This window comes from Papaver somniferum, unplaced genomic scaffold (assembly GCF_003573695.1).
Source record: "Papaver somniferum cultivar HN1 unplaced genomic scaffold, ASM357369v1 unplaced-scaffold_32, whole genome shotgun sequence".
Lineage (NCBI taxonomy): Eukaryota > Viridiplantae > Streptophyta > Magnoliopsida > Ranunculales > Papaveraceae > Papaver > Papaver somniferum.
The window spans coordinates 2,426,072-2,445,152 of record NW_020643262.1 but is presented as its reverse complement, the minus strand read 5'-3'; the positions used below and the strand labels follow the sequence as shown (position 1 = coordinate 2,445,152).

The 19,081-nt window shown below is 36.2% G+C and overlaps 1 protein-coding gene and 1 pseudogene across 1 annotated transcript; both read left to right on the top strand.

The window, feature by feature from the left end:
* Positions 1-747: 747 nt before the first annotated feature.
* On the top strand, positions 748-1,488 carry LOC113341876. The gene has a single exon (XM_026586591.1). The coding sequence runs from the start codon at positions 748-750 to the stop codon at positions 1,486-1,488; it is 741 nt and encodes a 246-aa protein (XP_026442376.1).
* A 13,184-nt stretch (positions 1,489-14,672) lies between these two features.
* On the top strand, positions 14,673-18,936 carry LOC113341923 (annotated as a pseudogene).
* Positions 18,937-19,081: the final 145 nt, after the last annotated feature.

Below are 19,081 nucleotides of genomic sequence, written 5' to 3'. Positions count from 1 at the left end.
TTATTTCACATAATAATCAGGCTCACGGATTTCTATCTGTTCGATTTGCTGATTACATTGTGAAATAGAGATATTATAACTCTTTGATATACTTTATTAAGATCTAGTCTAGTTGATTCTCTTGAAAGTATATTGGAGTTAGTCCATACATATTTCTAATCGAAATATTGGGTGAGGTTGTTGCACCCCCGGTTTTTCATAATGCTCATTCTAGATCTCATTCTCATGCATAAGTTTTTTACCATCAGAATAACCATGCTTCACAGAAATCAATGCGTAGGCTACTTCATCATAATTTTCTCTTATCCAAATGTCTCATATTTTTGGCAATTCTTCTCTATCATAACTTGGAACTGTCAAGGCATAGGAAAACATAATACCAGTAGACACCTGAACAATATGTTAAACAAATATAATCCTGATATTTTCTTCTTATCTGAAACTAAGCAACAATCTAAGAACCTGAAAGCTATCCTTAGCATTATAGGAGTCACTAACTTCTGGTTTGTAGAACCTAGAAGAAAAGCTAAAATTGCTGGAGGCATTGCTCTAGCATGGAAAACCACTTTAGATGTCACTATACAAGACTTCTCCAAAAACCATATTAGTGCCATGGTCACACCTAGCATAGGAACCCCTTGGATTTTCACAGGTTATTGTAGCAGCCCCTGTACTACTCTAGATAAACTACACTCTTGGAAAATAATTAAAAATACTGATAAGAACAATTCCATGCCTTGGCTAATAATGGGTGATCTAAATTTTGTGTTGCATGATCATGAAAACTTTAGTCAACATGCTATAAATTCTTATGAGGCTAACATCTTTCTACAAAAGTTGGAAGAAGCTAATCTCACTGATTTTGGATGTACTGAATGTCCATTCACTTGGACTAATAGAAGAGTGGGTCCTCAGCTTACTGAACAAAGGTTAGACAGAGGTTTAGCTAATGAAGAATGGCTTGATAAACACCCAAACTCTACCATATCCAACCTACCAGCTATTGGTTCTAATCATAACCCCATCTTTCTCAATACCAATCCCAATTGGGAGCAGGGCCATATTCCCTTCAAGTTCTTTGGCCCTTGGATAGACCACAAAGATTGTAAAGACATCATAGATGGATGCTGGAGGACAAATCATAAAGGCTCACTTGTTATCAAGATTGCTAGGAAGTTAAGGGACATTAAGATCAAACTCAAGAAACGGAATAAGGAAGTTTATGGTAACATCAAGACCAATCTTGAGGAAAGTCTACAACACTTGGATTGGATTACAAAAAATCAGTTCACTATAAATAGAGGACATGAAATCAGAGAGGCTAAAAAGATGGTTGGACACTGGCAGAATGTGCAAGAATGTTTTTGCAAGACCAAAAGTAGAGATCAGCTCATCAAGCTTGGGGACAAAAATACCAGTTTTCTTCTCATGTCTCTGCAAAAAAAAAAAGATACAAAAGAAATGAAATTGTCTCAATCCAAAAGATGATGGTACTTGGCTCCAAATAGTAAAGAGATTTCCCTCTGCTTCACTAACCATTTTGCCAACATGGCCACAGCTGAACCAATCCACATTAATCAATTTATCATTAACCTCATTCCTACTACTATCACCAATATTTAAACAGGTGTGGATAGTTACAGCATTCAGTATCTAAAAGAAGTGTAGTTCCAGAAAAATAGATTTTTTTTTGAGGGGATCTGTCCAAATGATCAAGGAGTGAAGAGCAGAGTGATGAAATCTATTATTGAAGGAGGAATTAGAATAACTGGAAATAAATGGAATCAAAGTTATGATATCGCAATTATAACAGCTTTTAATCTTGGTATCAGAAGTTCCAAATTCCAATTTATCCAGGAATGTCGATGGCACCCTCCTGAAGAAGACTATATCATGTTTTGTTGTGATGGTGCTCCATTTGGCAACCCAGGAGCTGTTGGATTTGGTGTTTGTGTTAGAAATCATATATGTCAGGTCTTGGGAACCTTATCTGGAGGGATTGGAATAACAACAAATTACATGGCAGAGATATATGCAGTGGTAAGTGCTATTGAATTGGCAGTCATGTGGAAAATTAAGAAAATCATCATCGTCTCAGATTCCAAAACTGTTATAAATGATTTTGCCAGAGGAACAATGCCTTGGATAGTAAGAGTCAGATGAAACAATGCAGCGAACAAACTGACAGATATAAAGTTCAAACATTGCTTCAGAGAAGTAAATTTCTCTGCTGACAGCATTACAAAGAAGGGAGCAGATTTAATGACAGGAGAAAGGCATATCCATATTGGAAGATCTGGGTTTCTACCAATAATTGAAATGCCAAATGTGAATTATTTCATATTTAATTAAAATTGTAGTTTGTTTGGGCCTTGTGTAGCCTTATTTTTATTCTTTCTAATTTTACTATTGTAACTTTTTTTTAAAATATTAATAAAAAATGGTGTGATTCAGAAAAAAAATAAAAATACTATCACCAATATTGAAAACATCAACCTTCTTAAGATACCTGATGATGTGGAAATCAAAGCTATACTCTTTAGCATGGCAGGCGACAAAGCTCCAGGACCCAATGGCTTCCCACCAAATTTCTTTTAAGCTATTTGGGAGATAGTGGGAGAGGATATCATCAATATGGTCCAAAAAAATGTCAACTCTGGATTTCTTTTTAAATAAATGAACTCTACTTTAATTTCCCTCATTTCTAAAACTGAAAACCCCACCACTCCTTCTCAATTCAGACCTATATCCCTACGCAATACCACTTACAAAATCATTTCCAAGCTCCTTGCCCAAAGATTCAAACCCCTTCTCCCTAAGCTGATCTCTTCATTCCAATTTGCCTTCATACATGGCAGACAAATCTCTAATAATATTGCTATAGCGCATGAGCTCATCCACCATATGAACACAAGGAAAGGTAAAAAAGGAACAAATGGTACCATGGGCATCAAAATTGATATGACAAAAGCCTTTGATAGGGTCAATTGGGAATTCCTCATCAGAATCATAACCTAAATGGGATTCAGCAACCAGTGGTGCAATTTAATACATCAATGTATCTCTACCACCAACCTTGCAGTGTTAGTGAATGGTATTCCTGGAGATTTCTTCTCTCCTTCAAGAGGGCTCAGACAAGGAGACCCTTTATCCGCTTATCTCTTCTTATTCTGCATGGAAGCTTTATCCAGATACCTTATATCTGCAGAATCCAAAGGTCTTATTCATGGTACAAAGATTTGTGCAGATGCTCCAGCCATTAGCCACCTTTATTTGCTGAAGATTGCATGTTTTTCTGTAAAGCTAACCAGCAAGAATGCAACAATCTCATCAAGATTTTCCAATATTTTAGTCAATTCTCTGGGAAGTTGATAAATTTCTCTAAATCTGGCATCTTCTTAAACAATAATACTGCTCCAGATATTGCTACTAACATAAGTAACTCCCCTCAAGTCCAAAGAATCAATATGAAGGATATCTATCTGGGATCCCCTCTCTTCACCAACAGAAGCAAAATTCAAGATTTCAAGCCTTGTGTTGACAAACTGAAACACATACTTGCAGGATGGAAAACAACTTTGTCTACAGCTGGAAAAGTTATAATGATCCAAACAGTCACTTCCACTTCTAGTATATATCAAATGAATTGCTTCAAGATCCCAAAGGGAACCTGTAAGGAGATAAATGCTATACAAAGAGACTTCTTTTGGAATAAAGAAAAAGACAATCCAAAAGGACTTTTCTACATAGTCTCATGCCTCCAAGTTCCTTTGGTTTGTTGCCAGCATGGGATGCTGTCAACAATCCAAAGGAACTTGGAGGCATGAGATTCAAGAATATGGAGTACTTCAATACTGCTATGATTACAAAAATCGCTTGGAGATTAATTGAAGATCCCAATTCTCTCTGGAGCACCACCATGAAGGCAACTCACTATCTTAACCAAGAATTCATAAGAATGAACATCATCCCAAAGACTACTGATTCTTGGATATGGAAAGTAATTTTGGAAGGCATAGCTTTTCTATTCAAAAGTAATATATCTGGCAGATAGGAAAAGTTAAAAAGCGGGGGTCTAACAACACCACCCAATATTTCTCTTAGCAATCTGTATGGACTAACTCGAATATACTTTTAAGAGAATCAAAAAGACTCGATCAATTAAAAGTATATCAACGAGTTTATATCTCAATCTCTCAATTTGATCTTTACTCAAGAAAATAGAAATCTGCGAGTCTTTATCAAAGAGAGATGAACTTGGACGGTACCAAAGACCAATGTCCAAGGATCAATCAATATCAATCAACAACCGTTAGGTCGGACTATACAATTGATTGATCTAACGCACAACCTGTATTATTTCTATTATATAACAAATATTATGCGGAAAATAAATAACACAAACATCAGAAGTTTTGTTAACGAGGAAGCTGCAAATGCAGAAAAACCCCGGGACCTAGTCCAGATTAAATACACACTGTATCAAGCCGCTACAGACACTAGCCTACTCCAAGCTAACTTCGGACTGGACTGTAGTTGAACCCCAATCAGTATCCCCAAGGTACAGTTGCACCCCTACGCCTCTGATCCCAGCAGGATACTACGCACTTGATTCCCTTAGATGATCTCACCCATAACTAAGAGTTGCTACGACCCAAAATCGCAGGCTTTAACAATAAACAAATCTGTCTCACACAGACAAGTCTACCAAAGGATAAATCTGTCTCCCACAAAAAAAACCTAAAGTTTTTGTTTAGTCTTTTGATATAAATCAAGGTGAACAGAAACCAATTGATAATCCTGTCTTATATTCCCGAAAAACAGCCTAGATTAATCAATCACTTCACAACAATCTTAATCGTATGGTAACGAAACAAGACGTCGTGGAATCACAAACAATGAGACGAAGATGTTTGTGATTACTTTAATATCTTGCCAATCGGAGAACTCCCACGATCTCAAGAAAATCAATTTGATTGTACTCGTATGATAGAAGATGCAAGATCAGATCACACAACTACGATAAAAGTAGTATCGGTCTGGCTTCACAATCCCAATGAAGTATTTAAGTCGTTAACCTGGTTTTAGAAGAAGAAAACCAAAGGTTAAAGGAGAATCGAATCTATCTTACAAACTAGTATCACACGGACGTGTGGGGATTAGTTTGTAGAGTTGCTAGATATCCCCTTATAGAGTCTTTCAAATCAGGGTTTCGCCTTGCTCACAAAGCAAACGCTATCCACCGTTAGATGAAAACCTGATTCAGATTCAAGCTAATATATCTCAACCGTTAGATCGAAATCTTAGCTTGTCATACACAAATGAACTGCACGCTTCTAGGTTTGTTAACCGTACCCAAACGTGTGTATCGTTGGTTCAATAATAGTCAACCAAAAGGTTATCCATTTGAGCATTTCATACCAACCATTTTCTTCTTCACCATAACTAGTTCAAATGACTCACATGAACTAGTTAGAGAGTTGTTCAATTGCAAGGAAATCTCATGTACTACACAAGACACAATTGAAGCAAAGATGATTCGATTCACATGAATCGGTTCATGAAATTTATATCCACGGTTTGCAAAAGCATTCCTTAGTCTTTATGAGTTAAGTTCAGAAATCAACTTTAGATATATAACCTATACAAGTTCGCAGACTAGGTTCGCGGACTTGAAGTACTGAAAAGAGTTTTCAAACTCCAACAGAAATTCTCGGGTTCGAGAGCTTCGCTGGTTCGTGGACTGGGTTCGCGGACTTGGCTCACGCAATATAGTTTGATAACTCAGCAGAAATTCTCGGGTTTGAGAACTTCGGCAGTTCGCGGACTTGGATACTAGCCGATTTCCAGCATGGGACTTATGCACATATGTGTTTCCACAACATACTTATGTCCACTATGGTTATGTAATCTAAACTCTCATTCCAATCATTGAAACATTCTTAGAGGACGTTATGCAGTTTTTACACTATTTCTCGTCAAAGCAATTTTCAAGATGATCGAAACATACATGACTTGCGACACTAGGTAAAAAAAAAACATGGTCGAAGCGAAATGCTTACCAACACATATTTCGAGATATAGATGGGCGAGGTATACTCGGCTCGAAATATCAAATGTGTATAATCTAAGTCTATATATATAGCATGCGACTTTTGTCTCAAGAAGTAGGAAATAGAATAGATAGACTTTTGAGTGACAGATAAGTTCAAGTCTTCACATACCTTTTTTTCGAGAAGTTCCACCGGTTCCTTGAGTAGTTCTCCCACTTGTATGATGAATCGCCATGAAGTCCTTGAGCTCAACTACACTTACTATCCTAGTCCGATACTTAGATATAATAGACTAGAAATCAAGACTTATAGTTTTGATCACTAACATTGACAAACATGCTTGAGATAGCAACGCATGCGAGTTTGACCGAGCAGTGCTCTAACAATCTCCTCATTTGTCAATTTTAGTGACAAAACTATCAATACATAAGGAATACAAAAAAGATAATGAAACTTTAGTGGCTCCTATTCCATAAGTCTAATCTTCAACATTCCTTGAAATCTTCGTCCTTCCAAGTACTCCATTGATCCCAAAGGTTGTAAGTTTAGCACCACCGTTGTTAAAGATCCGTAGCTATAACAATGAGAGAACTCGAGATTCTCGATCATCATTATACAGTGTCATAGTATTATTACACAGTGTCAAGTCCAATTGTATCACAACTTCAACAATAATACTATGGTGATATGTATCACTCCCCCTTAGTCAATACTACATCTCGATCATGGAAACCACTCCCCCTTACACAATGATCTGAAAACCATATGTATTTGTAGTGTGAACTACATATTAATTCTCCCCCTTTTTGTCAATAAAATTGGCAAAGGTACAAGAACGGGATCATAATGAAATTTCCACAAGAGACATTTCATGACTAAAAGAAAATACATACCATCTAATTTAGATACAATCATATAGCCGAATCTAATAGCATTCATAAAGAAATTTAAAGATACAAGATAACCCCTCTAATATTCCACAGCCGCATTCCCCTCAAGATATTACCATTAAGCACAATTTCAAAAGGAACTCTCCCCCATTTGATGTCATTCCCGAAAGAACAACAAGAGCGACCTTAATTTCAAAAGAAAAGAAAGATTTTAATGGACACCAAAAACCATGAGAATGATTGTGTATATCCAAAAACTCAATCAAATTAATCACAAGTAAACCTATGATTAATTTAATCGGAATACTCAATTAAATTAAACACAAAAAGTGATCAACTTAATTGATTATGCTCGACAGAAGAGAACTTACGGAGCATACGACTAACATAACCATTAGAAAATGAATAGGATAGTCGTTCATATACTCAACATAAGAGGAATCTTACGGAGTATGAAGATACTCAACTAGATTAATTAAAAGAGAACCCATAATTAATCTAATTGGAATACACAACCAAACTAATTACAAAAGTAATCAATTTAATTTCTATTTGTTTTGCTCAACATAAAAAGACTTATGGAGCAATAACCAAATAACCAGACAAGATGATTAATTTAGTTCAAAAAATGCTCAACATAAAGTACCTTACGGAACAACCAACAAAGCTAATAAAAAATTAATCAACTTGGTTGTATCGTGCTCAACATAAGACACGTTATGGAGCCTCATAGTAATACATAAAATATGGATCAGGGATGATTAATACTGCGGAATACTCAAGGATTCATTCTATCTTCAATCAATATTTGCATAACGATATTAATAGACATAATCCTTGAAAACAAAAGATTTTAACCTATCTTCCATCAAAGAATTGACAATATAAGCTTAACTTTGTATTTGTCAAAAGTCCATTCATTCTTTTATCAATATAAGAATATCGACTTATGAAAGACTTTACTTTTGACAAGATATGGGACAATCATAGTTCATGGACGCAAACATACATATCCCATAAACAATTGCAATATATAAAACCATAAAGATTAATACTGCAAAAACCATCTTCCAAACAAATTTAGAATTTAAACCAATAAATCTAAAAATATGAAGATGAAAACGTTCGACATAGCTATGTGTAGTCACAATAATGGCTATTCCAAATTCTAGTTATTCTTCTCAAAAATAAGAATAAATTCTCATAAGAAGTTTCCTAGGCATCAAGACAAACTCGTAATGCACATATAAGATGATTTGTCCTTACAGGGTAGAATCAATCTTTTTATCATGGATTTACACCAATAATAGCTACCAAAGGCGTATAAAAATATTTTATTAACAAAGAAGAACATACAAAGTCAATAACAACCATGCACCATAGTTCACAAAAGATGATTGTGAACATTCAAGAATTCCACATCACTGCGTACTACTTTCCACTCTTGAACTTCCTTCTTTGTGATTCACCAACAACATTCTTGTAAAAGCTACAAATTAGCTTATACGAGTAGTACTCCAAGAATCCAAGTGCCCAAGTTCAAGAGAAGTAGAACAAGTGCAACGAAACGGAGCAAAATACTCAAAAACAAGAGATAGGACAAATACCAATCTTAACTCATCCAAATTCAAGGTTTCTAATCTCCATTTGGAACATAATTCAAAGAGAAAGATAATGCAAAAAGAATGAGGTCAATCCGAGTTCGGACGAAGAAGTTACGGCTAAAACAAGTTTACCGAATATCGACGTCAAGTATGCATACGGGTTTGCAAACGAATTTTCGTATCCTGGAGCAGTATGCAGACAGGGTTTGCGAACTTAAACCCCTGGATTTTGGTTTTAAATTATGTTATGCATACTTGGTATGTGTACCATGAAGTCCAAACATCCCGAACTAATGTTTTCAAACCTAAACATTTAAGAACCTCAAACACAGATCAAGTTAGGTAGAAATGAACGATAAGCAAGGTACATGGATATTATAAGTACTCAAACAAGTAATAAAAACATAAAACTTTCTCAAGTTTATAGCCATATCTTTTTAAAAAAGTCCAATTGAATTCTACATCCTTACCGAATATAATTTGTGCGCCACAGTTGTTGTGCTTCCCTCATCGTATACATAGCAGGGCATTTCTTGGTGAGGATGCACTTTCAACACAAACAAGTTGTGTTGAGGTGAACAATGTCTTGCTCACCATGGCACCAAGAAAGAGTTTCTTGCCAACAACTATTAAATTTTGTAGTGTTGAGAAACACCCAAGGAACTGTTTTTATAAGTCTATCAAAGAACTTCAAGAGAACCCAAAAAGATTTGTGTTTCTGATTTCTTGTTTTCCAACTTATAAAAAACAGTTTCTGCAGATAGTTTTTAGTACTGCGAAGGAAAACTCTTTTGATAAAAAGAGACGTCCTAGATTCTTCATAAAAGAAGACAATACTACCATCTTGATAGGAAGTATCAAGAATTGAGCAACGAATCAATTCATGCTTTGAGGTGATACACTCAGATGACTGAGATTTAAACTCCTCTTGTAATTTGTTTAGTTTATTACAACTAATTGGATTACGCAGAGGAGGAACATTGTTCTCACTGACCAGTAAATCAATATCAACCTCAACATGAATATTATTCATCATAACTTGATTTATCATGTCAAGAGATTCTTGCTCTTTCTGGAGGTATAACTCAACATCAAGAGATAAGCTCTCAAGCTTCTTTTCAAGCCCTGAAAACACTTCAAGGGATTTTAAACCTGGTGGAGATTTAGATAGAATTTATTCTACAGATTTTGTTAAATCATTCATGGAAGAGAATTCTGAAATTCCTGGATCTGGTGGTGCATTTATTGAGATAGCACTACTGTCCATAGAGTCAGATCGCTACAAACACAAACTTGTAAAGTCTTGAACGTGTTTGCCTACTCTGATACCAATTGAAAAAGCGGGGGTCTAACAACACCACTCAATATTTCGCTTAGCAATCTGTATGGACTAACTCGAATATACTTTTAAATGAATTGCTTCAAGATCCCAAAGGGAACCTGTAAGGAGATAAATGCTATACAAAGAGACTTCTTCTGGAATAAAGAAAAAGACAATCCAAAAGGACTTTTCTACATAGTCTCATGCCTCCAAGTTCCTTTGGTTTGTTGCCAGCATGGGATGCTGTCAACAATCCAAAGGAACTTGGAGGCATGAGATTCAAGAATATGGAGTACTTCAATACTGCTATGATTACAAAAATCGCTTGAAGATTAATTGAAGAGCCCAATTCTCTCTGGAGCACCACCATGAAGGCAACTCACTATCTTAACCAAGAATTCATAAGAATGAACATCATCCCAAAGACTACTGATTCTTGGATATGGAAAGGAATTTTGGAAGGCATAGCTTTTCTATTCAAAAGTAATATATCTGGCAGATAGGAAAAGTTAAAAAGCGGGGGTCTAACAACACCACCCAATATTTCTCTTAGAAATCTGTATGGACTAACTCGAATATACTTTTAAGAGAATCAAAAAGACTCGATCAATTAAAAGTATATCAACGAGTTTATATCTCAATCTCTCAATTTGATCTTTACTCAAGCAAATAGAAATCTGCGAGTCTTTATCAAAGAGAGATGAACTTGGACGGTACCAAAGACCAATGTCCAAGGATCAATCAATATCAATCAACAACCGTTAGGTCGGACTATCCAATTGATTGATCTAACACACAACCTGTATTATTTCTATTATATAACAAATATAATGCGGAAAAGAAATAACACAGACACCAGAAGTTTTGTTAACGAGGAAACCGCAAATGCAGAAAAACCCCGGGACCTAGTCCAGATTGAATACACATTGTATTAATCCCCTACAGACACTATCCTACTCCAAGATAACTTCGGACTGGACTGTAGTTGAACCCCAATCAGTCTCCCACTGATCCAAGGTACAATTGCACCCCTATGCCTCTGATCCCAGCAGGATACTACGCACTTGATTCCCTTAGCTGATCTCACCCACAACTAAGAGTTGCTACGACCCAAAATCACATGCTTTAACAATAAACAAATCTGTCTCACACAGACAAGTCTACCAAAGGATAAATCTGTTTCCAACAGAAAAACCCTAAAGTTTTTGTTTCGTCTTTTGATATAAGTCAAGGTGAACAGAAACCAATTGATAATCCAGTATTATATTCCCGAAGAACAGCCTAGATTAATTAATCACCTCACAACAATCTTAATCGTATGGTAGCGAAACAAGACGTCGTGGAATCACAAACGATGAGACAAAGATGTTTGTGATTACTTTAATATCTTGCCTATCAGAGAAATCTCACGATCTCAAGCCAATCAATCTGATTGTACTCGTACGATAGAAGATGCAAGATCAGATCACACAACTACGATAAAAGTAGTATCGGATAACTGTAATAACTATTATCAAAACCTGAAGGACCATCCTGGTGCTAGACGTGGCCCGAATGGACAACTGATGTACCAATGAGGCTGTAGCTCTTTCGAGCTGCATCTCTGTTTCATTATAAAAAAAAGATTCCATCTTGAAAAGGGCTAAAAATCTAAGAAACAAGATTGTACCTTTATCAGATTTCTGACAATGATCAGAATCTGAGAACTGATACTTTGGTCAGACAACACAAAGAGAAATTTGGAATCACTATTAGCATGCATATCATGGAAGTGAATAATAACATGTCTAATAGTGATTTACCATCCTTTACTAACTTTGCTCTTGTTGCAATGTCTTTCTCATGTCAATGTGCGGGAGCAAGAAACTACAAAGACCCTACACTTGGACTCAGCAGAACAGACAGTGCAAGCATAGGAGCTCAACCATCTCTGGAATGGGGCAAGGAGATGTAGAAAGCCAACATTGACTTTGAGGCAGGAGAGGAGGAAATCCTACAAGCAATTCAGAAAGGTTATCAAACACAGGTGCATGACATATTTCAAGGAACCACAACTATCAGTAACAGGGGAAATTTTGAAGCTATTGATCTTGTGTTAGGCAACCTAATCAAGCTAGCTCCACAACAAATCACCAATGCTGTTAGATTAGCTCAATTATCTAGTCATTCCACTTTGATGCAGAATTTAAATTGGAAAGGTCCCAATCTCCAATTATTTTTGAAAATCCTTTCAAACTATTCATGGCCCTTTTGTTATGGATAACTGTAATAACTAGTATCAAAACCTGAAGGACCATCCTGATGCTAGACGTAGCCCGGATGGCCAACTGATGTACCAATGAGGCTGTAGCTCTTTCGAGCTGCATCTCTGTTTTATTATAAAAAAAGATTCCATCTTGAAAAGGGCTAAAAATCTAAGAACCAGGGTTGTACCTTTATCAGATTTCTGATAATGATCATAATATGAGGACAAAAACTTTGGTCAGACAACACGGAGAGAAATTTGGAATCACTATTAACATGCATATCATGGAAATTAATAATAACACGTCTAATAGTGATTTACTATCCTTTACTAACTTTGCTTTTGTAGCAATGTCTTTCTCAGGTCAATATGCGGGAGCAAGAAACTACAAAGACCCTAAAATTGGACTCAACAGAACAGACAGAGCAAGCAGAGGAGCTCAAATAGCTCTGAAATGGGGCAAGAAGATGTAGAAAGCCAACATTGACTTTGAGGCGGGAGAGGAGGAAATCCTACAAGCAATTCAGAAAGGTTATCAAACACAGGTGCATGACAGATTTCAAGGAACCACAACTATCAGTAATGGGGGAAATTTTGAAGCTATTGATTTTGTGTTATGCAACCTAATCAAGCTAGCTCCACAACAAATCACCAATGCTGTTAGATTAGCTCAATTATCTAGTCATTCCACTTTGCTGTAGAATTTAAATTGGAAAGGTCTCAATCTCCAATTGTTTTTGAAAACCCTTTCAAACTATTCATCACCCTTTTGTTATGGATAACTGTAATAACTATTATCAAAACCTGAAGGACCATCCTGGGGCTAGACGTAGCCCGAATGGCCAACTGATGTACCAATGAGGCTGTAGCTCTTTCGAGTTGCATCTCTGTTTTATTATAAAAAAAAGATTCCATCTTGAAAAGGGCTAAAAATCTAAGAACCAGGGCCGTACCTTTACCAGATTTCTGATAATGATCAGAATCTAAGAACTGATACTTTGGTCAGACAACACAGAGAGAAATTTGGAATCACTATTAGCATGCGTATCATGGAAGTGAATAATAACATGTCTAATAGTGATTTACCATCCTTTACTAACTTTGCTTTTGTTGCAATGTCTTTCTCAGGTCAATGTGCGTGAGCAAGAAACTACAAAGACCCTACAATTGGACTCAGCAGAACAGACAGAGCAAGCAGAGGAGCTCAACTAGCTCTGGAATAGGGCAAGAAGATGTAGAAATCCAACATTGACTTTGAGGCAGGAGAGGAGGAAATCCTACAAGTAATTCAGAAAGGTTATCAAACACAGGTGCATGACAGATTTCAATGAACCACAACTATCAGTAACGAGAGAAATTTTGAAGCTATTGATCTTGTGTTAGGCAACCTAATCAAGCTAGCTCCACAACAAATCACCAATGCTGTTAAATTAGCTCAATTATCTAGTCATTCCACTTTGCTGCAGAATTTAAATTGGAGGTCCCAATCTCCAATTATTTTTGAAAACCCTTTCAAACTATTCATGACCCTTTTGTTATGGATAACTGTAATAACTATTATCAAAACCTGGAGGACCATCCTGGTGCTAGACGTAGCCCGGATGGCCAACCGATGTACCAATGAGGCTGTAGCTCTTTCGAGCTGCATCTCTGTTTTATTATAAAAAAAAGATTTCATCTTGAAAAAGGCTAAAACTCTAAGAACCATGGTCAATTGAACAAGTCATTCATCAATACCTTTGCACAACATCGAATGTCTATCTCTTTAAGTCCCGTTTGGGATTGCTTTTTTTCAACCAAAAGCACTTTGTAACAAACTTTTACCAAAAATTGTGTTTGGTAAAAAAATATTCAAAGTGCTTTTTGAGAGAAGTACTTTCATTTTAGGCCTGCTTTTAAAAGCCACTCAGTACTAGCTTTTAAAAGCTGAAAAAGCAGAAGCAATAGACCCACATAATTTGATTTAATTGATTCTCTATTTTAACCTTGTTATTTTATTATAAAGACAGGTTTTACCCTTGAATATTGTATACTTATCATTATATTTCTAATTTTTGTTTTATTTATATATTTTTCATTTTATTATTTTAAAATAATAATTACAATATAATAATATTTGTTTAAGAAAACATAATCATAATTTTTTAATTAAATAATAACAATAATTATATAAAATAAATAAAATAATAATAAAATAAATAATACTTATATTTTATTAAATATGCTAGAATTAAAAATATAATTTATTCTAATTAAAGTGTATTTAAAACTAATTTTTGAAATATGTCTATTTTCGTCATTAACTACATCATCAACACTTTAAAATCAAGTTTACCAAACAGAATTTCCGGTTTATTAATTTCACAGTGCTTTTTAAATTATAGTTTACCAAATATCATGCCGATTTTTTTCTACGGCACAACACAACAGAAAAACACTTTTCTAAAACTCACACCAATACCAAACTAGCCTTTAATCACATTACACATAATTAGTAGTTAATTAACAACAACGTTACTGTTAATCCAAAATTCACAAACAAAACAAAACAAACGTCTGCGGTCCGTCCATAACTCTGTCCCTCCTCTCTCTCTCTCACTATCAGTCATATACTCACCGTAGTCAAACCCCTCCACGAAATCAAGAAAATGGGTTTGTGCCCTTGTTTTCAATCAGGGGTTTAGTGATTGAATCTGGTATTGTTATTAGTGTAGATCTAAAAGAAGAAGAAAAAAAGACATGAAGTATAGAAATGAGTTTATCGTTGGTAGAAAGTTATTTTCATAATATATATTGATAGGATTAGTTGTATCTATAGGTTTGGTTTGTTTACTATTTGGACCTGGTGGTTTACCTAGTGTTGTTATTGAACATGGTGGTGGTGGTGGTCGTGATGATGGGAGTGATCCAGTTTTTAGTGGAGTTATTCATAGAGATTTTGATGATATGTTTGAAGATCAAGAACATAATCCTGATGTACCTAAAAGTATCCCTGTAAGTACTTTTATACCACATCATGTGTTTATTTGTGATCTGCCACTTGCAATACCCCATCGCGTATTTGTTTTCTTGCTTTAGTTTTGATTTATGTATTGTTTTCATTATAGGTTTGTGATATGCAATACTCAGATTTGATTCCATGTTTAGATAGAAATTTCATATATCAAATGAAATTGAAGCTGAATTTGTCATTGATGGAGCATTACGAAAGACACTGTCCACCTTCGTATAGACGGTTTAATTGTCTTATACCACCACCAATTGGATATAAGGTTAGTTTAATTTGTGTTAGTGTTGGTTTTTCGATATTTTCACCTGGTTTGGTTTAGTTTAATTTGATTCCGATAAGGTTTATGTTAGGGTTTCAGGTTCCCATTAAATGGCCAGAGAGTAGAGATGAAGTGTGGAAGGCTAACATACCTCATACCCATCTCGCAGAAGAGAAATCCGACCAGAATTGGATGGTGGTGAATGGGGATAAGATTAATTTCCCTGGTGGCGGAACTCATTTCCATAATGGTGCGGATCAGTACATTGCATCACTTGCAAGGGTATAAATTTTTGCTGTGGTTTTTGCTTACCATTCTTTGATTAACGACTTAGATTTTCTCTTTTGATTACAAACATGTCAAGAACAATTGGTTATAAGGAGCGAGAAATGTAAGTAGTTAACCTAGAATCACAGCATGATAATCGTCTTCTAGTTAGTTAATGTTGTCGTTTAAACCAGTATCTGAAGTACAATCATTTCTTTTAAGTAGATGCTCAAGTTTCCTGCTGAGAAGCTCAATGATGGTGGTCATATACGGAGTGTCCTTGATGTTGGTTGTGGGGTTGCAAGTTTTGGGGCTTACCTTCTTCAACATCAGATTATCGCAATGTCTCTTGCTCCAAATGATGTACATGAGAATCAGATACAGTTTGCACTAGAGAGGGGAATCCCTTCAACCCTGGGTGTGTTGGGAACAAAAAGGCTTCCTTATCCAAGTCGTTCATTTGAAATGGTTCATTGCTCTCGGTGTAGGATTGATTGGCTTGAAAGGGACGGGATTCTCTTGCTAGAATTGGATAGATTACTAACACCGGGAGGTTATTTTGTTGACTCTTCTCCTGAGGCGTATGCTCATGACGAAGCAAACAGAAGAATCTGGACTGCAATGAGTGATCTGCTCAAAAGAATGTGTTGGAGAATTGCTTCAAAACATAGGCAGACTGTTATATGGGCCAAGCCATTGACCAACAGTTGTTACTCAAAGAGATTCCCTGGAACCCACCCCCCTTTGTGCAGCCCGGATGATGATTCTGACGAATCTTGGAACGTGCCTATGAAAGCATGCATCACACCATACTCATCAAGTAAGTACAACCTGTGATTATATGGAAGATTTCAGAATGCATAATGATATATTTGATTTATGCACCGATAGGTATCTAATGTTACATTCTTCCATAGTTCCATGTTGGTCATTAGTTTAACTCGTCAGTTTTTGTATCATGCTTTACACAAGTTTTGAATTGTGAATTCTGGTATACATATAACTTTAGTCAACATGAATCTGTAGATCAGTGTTTGCTCTCTTAGAGCGTCCACAATGGACGACTAAACCCAAATATAGTGTCCAGTGGATAGGCGTAGTGGGACGGACCATCGATCAAAATTTGATCAAAGACTAAAATCCAGACCAAATTTGGTCGGGGACCAAGACCAAATCCAAATATAGTCGGGCGTTTATATAATGTCCGCCTACCCAACGGGCGTAGATATAATGTCCGCTAGTAGCCGCGCGTTCGTAAAGTTAACGCCTGATGCAGGGCGTTGGTATACCTTACGCCTGGATGGAGCGTTGGTATAATGTCCGCCTGGATGGGGCGTACATAAAGTTAACGCCCCTTAGTTGGGCGTTGATATTCTTTGAGTTGAAGACCAGGCGTTGATATACTTTGGACCAAAATGAGATACATCACATGGGGCGGGCTTTATACCTCCGCCCCATTTTTTTTTTCTTTTTGTTTGAATTCAGTGGGACGTAATCTTTATTAACGCCTGATTTCAGGCGTAATCTTTACAAACGCCCCATTTCAGGCGTTATCTTTACCAACGCCTGATTCCAGGCGTAAACTTTACCAACGCTCGATGTCCAGGCGAACTTTATATCAACGCGCGACCAAATTTACTCTTCTTCCTCTACGCCACACGACGGACTAAACCCAAATTTGATCTTTTTTTTTAGTCTTTGGTCTTTGATTTTGGTCGCACCACTGCAGTTGCTCTTAGAGAAGCAAACGAGATCCTTTATTTTGCATTTCTATTTTCTTTGAAATCTTTTTGCTCAACATAGAGATCAGAGTCATAAAAATGCACCTTGTTCTCTCGTATCTTATATGGCAAAGGATCAAAGTTTGAACCAAGTCTAAAAGGTAAAACTGTGATATATCAAAAGCCTAATCACACCTAGTTCCTTTACAAACCATAGGCTTTTAAGGATTTATATCTTATTTGTTGTATAAGGTTGGCTAAAGGTTTCATTTTCTTCTCTCAACTGGTGGAACGGTTTCTGTTTTTGACCTGTTATATTATTCTTATTTTGTATTTCTCCTCTTCTAAAGCTTCTTATTCATTTCTTAAACCAGAAGTGCATCAGGAACAGGGCAGTGGACTGGTTCCATGGCCGCAAAGGCTTACTTCAGTGCCTCCTCGTCTGGAAGAAATTGGTATAGGTTCAGATGAATATTTAAAAGACACGGTTGGTATCTGAAATTTGATTGTGATCTATATCTTATTTGGTCCATTGTCCTTCACATAATTTGTTTTTCTCTCTGAACTTCTGCTGCTCATATGTATACATATATATACCTAGGGCCTAAGGGCCTAGGAAATTCGATGTTTTAAATTAAATTGAGTGCATGTGAGCTAATACTCCTAGGGCCTAGGAGTAATACTTAGGCTCCCATCGTTTGAGCTATAATTTTTATTCATGAATCGTGAATTCATGTAATGCAGGAAATGTGGAATTTTAGAGTTGCTGCATACTGGAAGTAAATGAAATCTGTGACACACAGGAATTCCTTCAGAAACATCATTGATATGAAGTCAAATCTTGGTGGCTTTGCTGCTGCCCTCAAAGATAAAGATGTATGGGTAATGAACGTTGCTCCCGTCAACGAATCTAGCAAACTAAAGATCATTTATGATCGAGGTCTACTTGGCACTGTTCATGACTGGTATGCATGTAGTTCTGTTCTTAACGTCTCTTGTTTTTCTTCTGTTTTGGCTTCTGTGTTTTAGCTTTTCTCAAACAATGAGATCATTGTTTCACTTAAAACTGCAGGTGCGAATCGTTTTCAACATATCCCCATACCTACGATCTACTTCATGCCTGGTCGGTTTTCTCAGATATTGAAGAATTTGGTTGTAGCACAGAGGATTTGCTCATTGAAGAATAAAGATGGACCTAATGGATTTGTGATCATACGAGACAAACCCCATGTGATAAACTATATAAGGAAGTTTTTGAGTGCTTTACAATGGGACGATTGGATATCTGAAGTAGAACCAAGAATTGATGCTCTCACCTCAGGAGAAGAAAGAGTTTTGATTGCAAGTAAGAAATTGTGGGAAGAAGATACTGAAACTATGTAAAGAGAAAACACATCTTTATTCTTAAAGAAGGTATTTCCAAGCCTGTAACATGTTTTTGCCCTCCCTCAATGGGGAGTGCCTTTGACATTTGACAGTTTGTTTCTGTATTCATTGTCTATCCTCAGTAGTACACATTATTTGTCTTTTTTGTGATCACAAATTTTTGGTGTATATTTCTTGGAAGATCAGTGGGGTGATTTTGTATCTTGTAGGGTCAAATATGATGTATAAGTTTAATTCTTAATCCATGAGAGATGACAAAAAAGTTAGAGAATGATTCGTACTGCAAGTTCAATTCTTAGCATTCGACGGAGTAAACTAACTACCC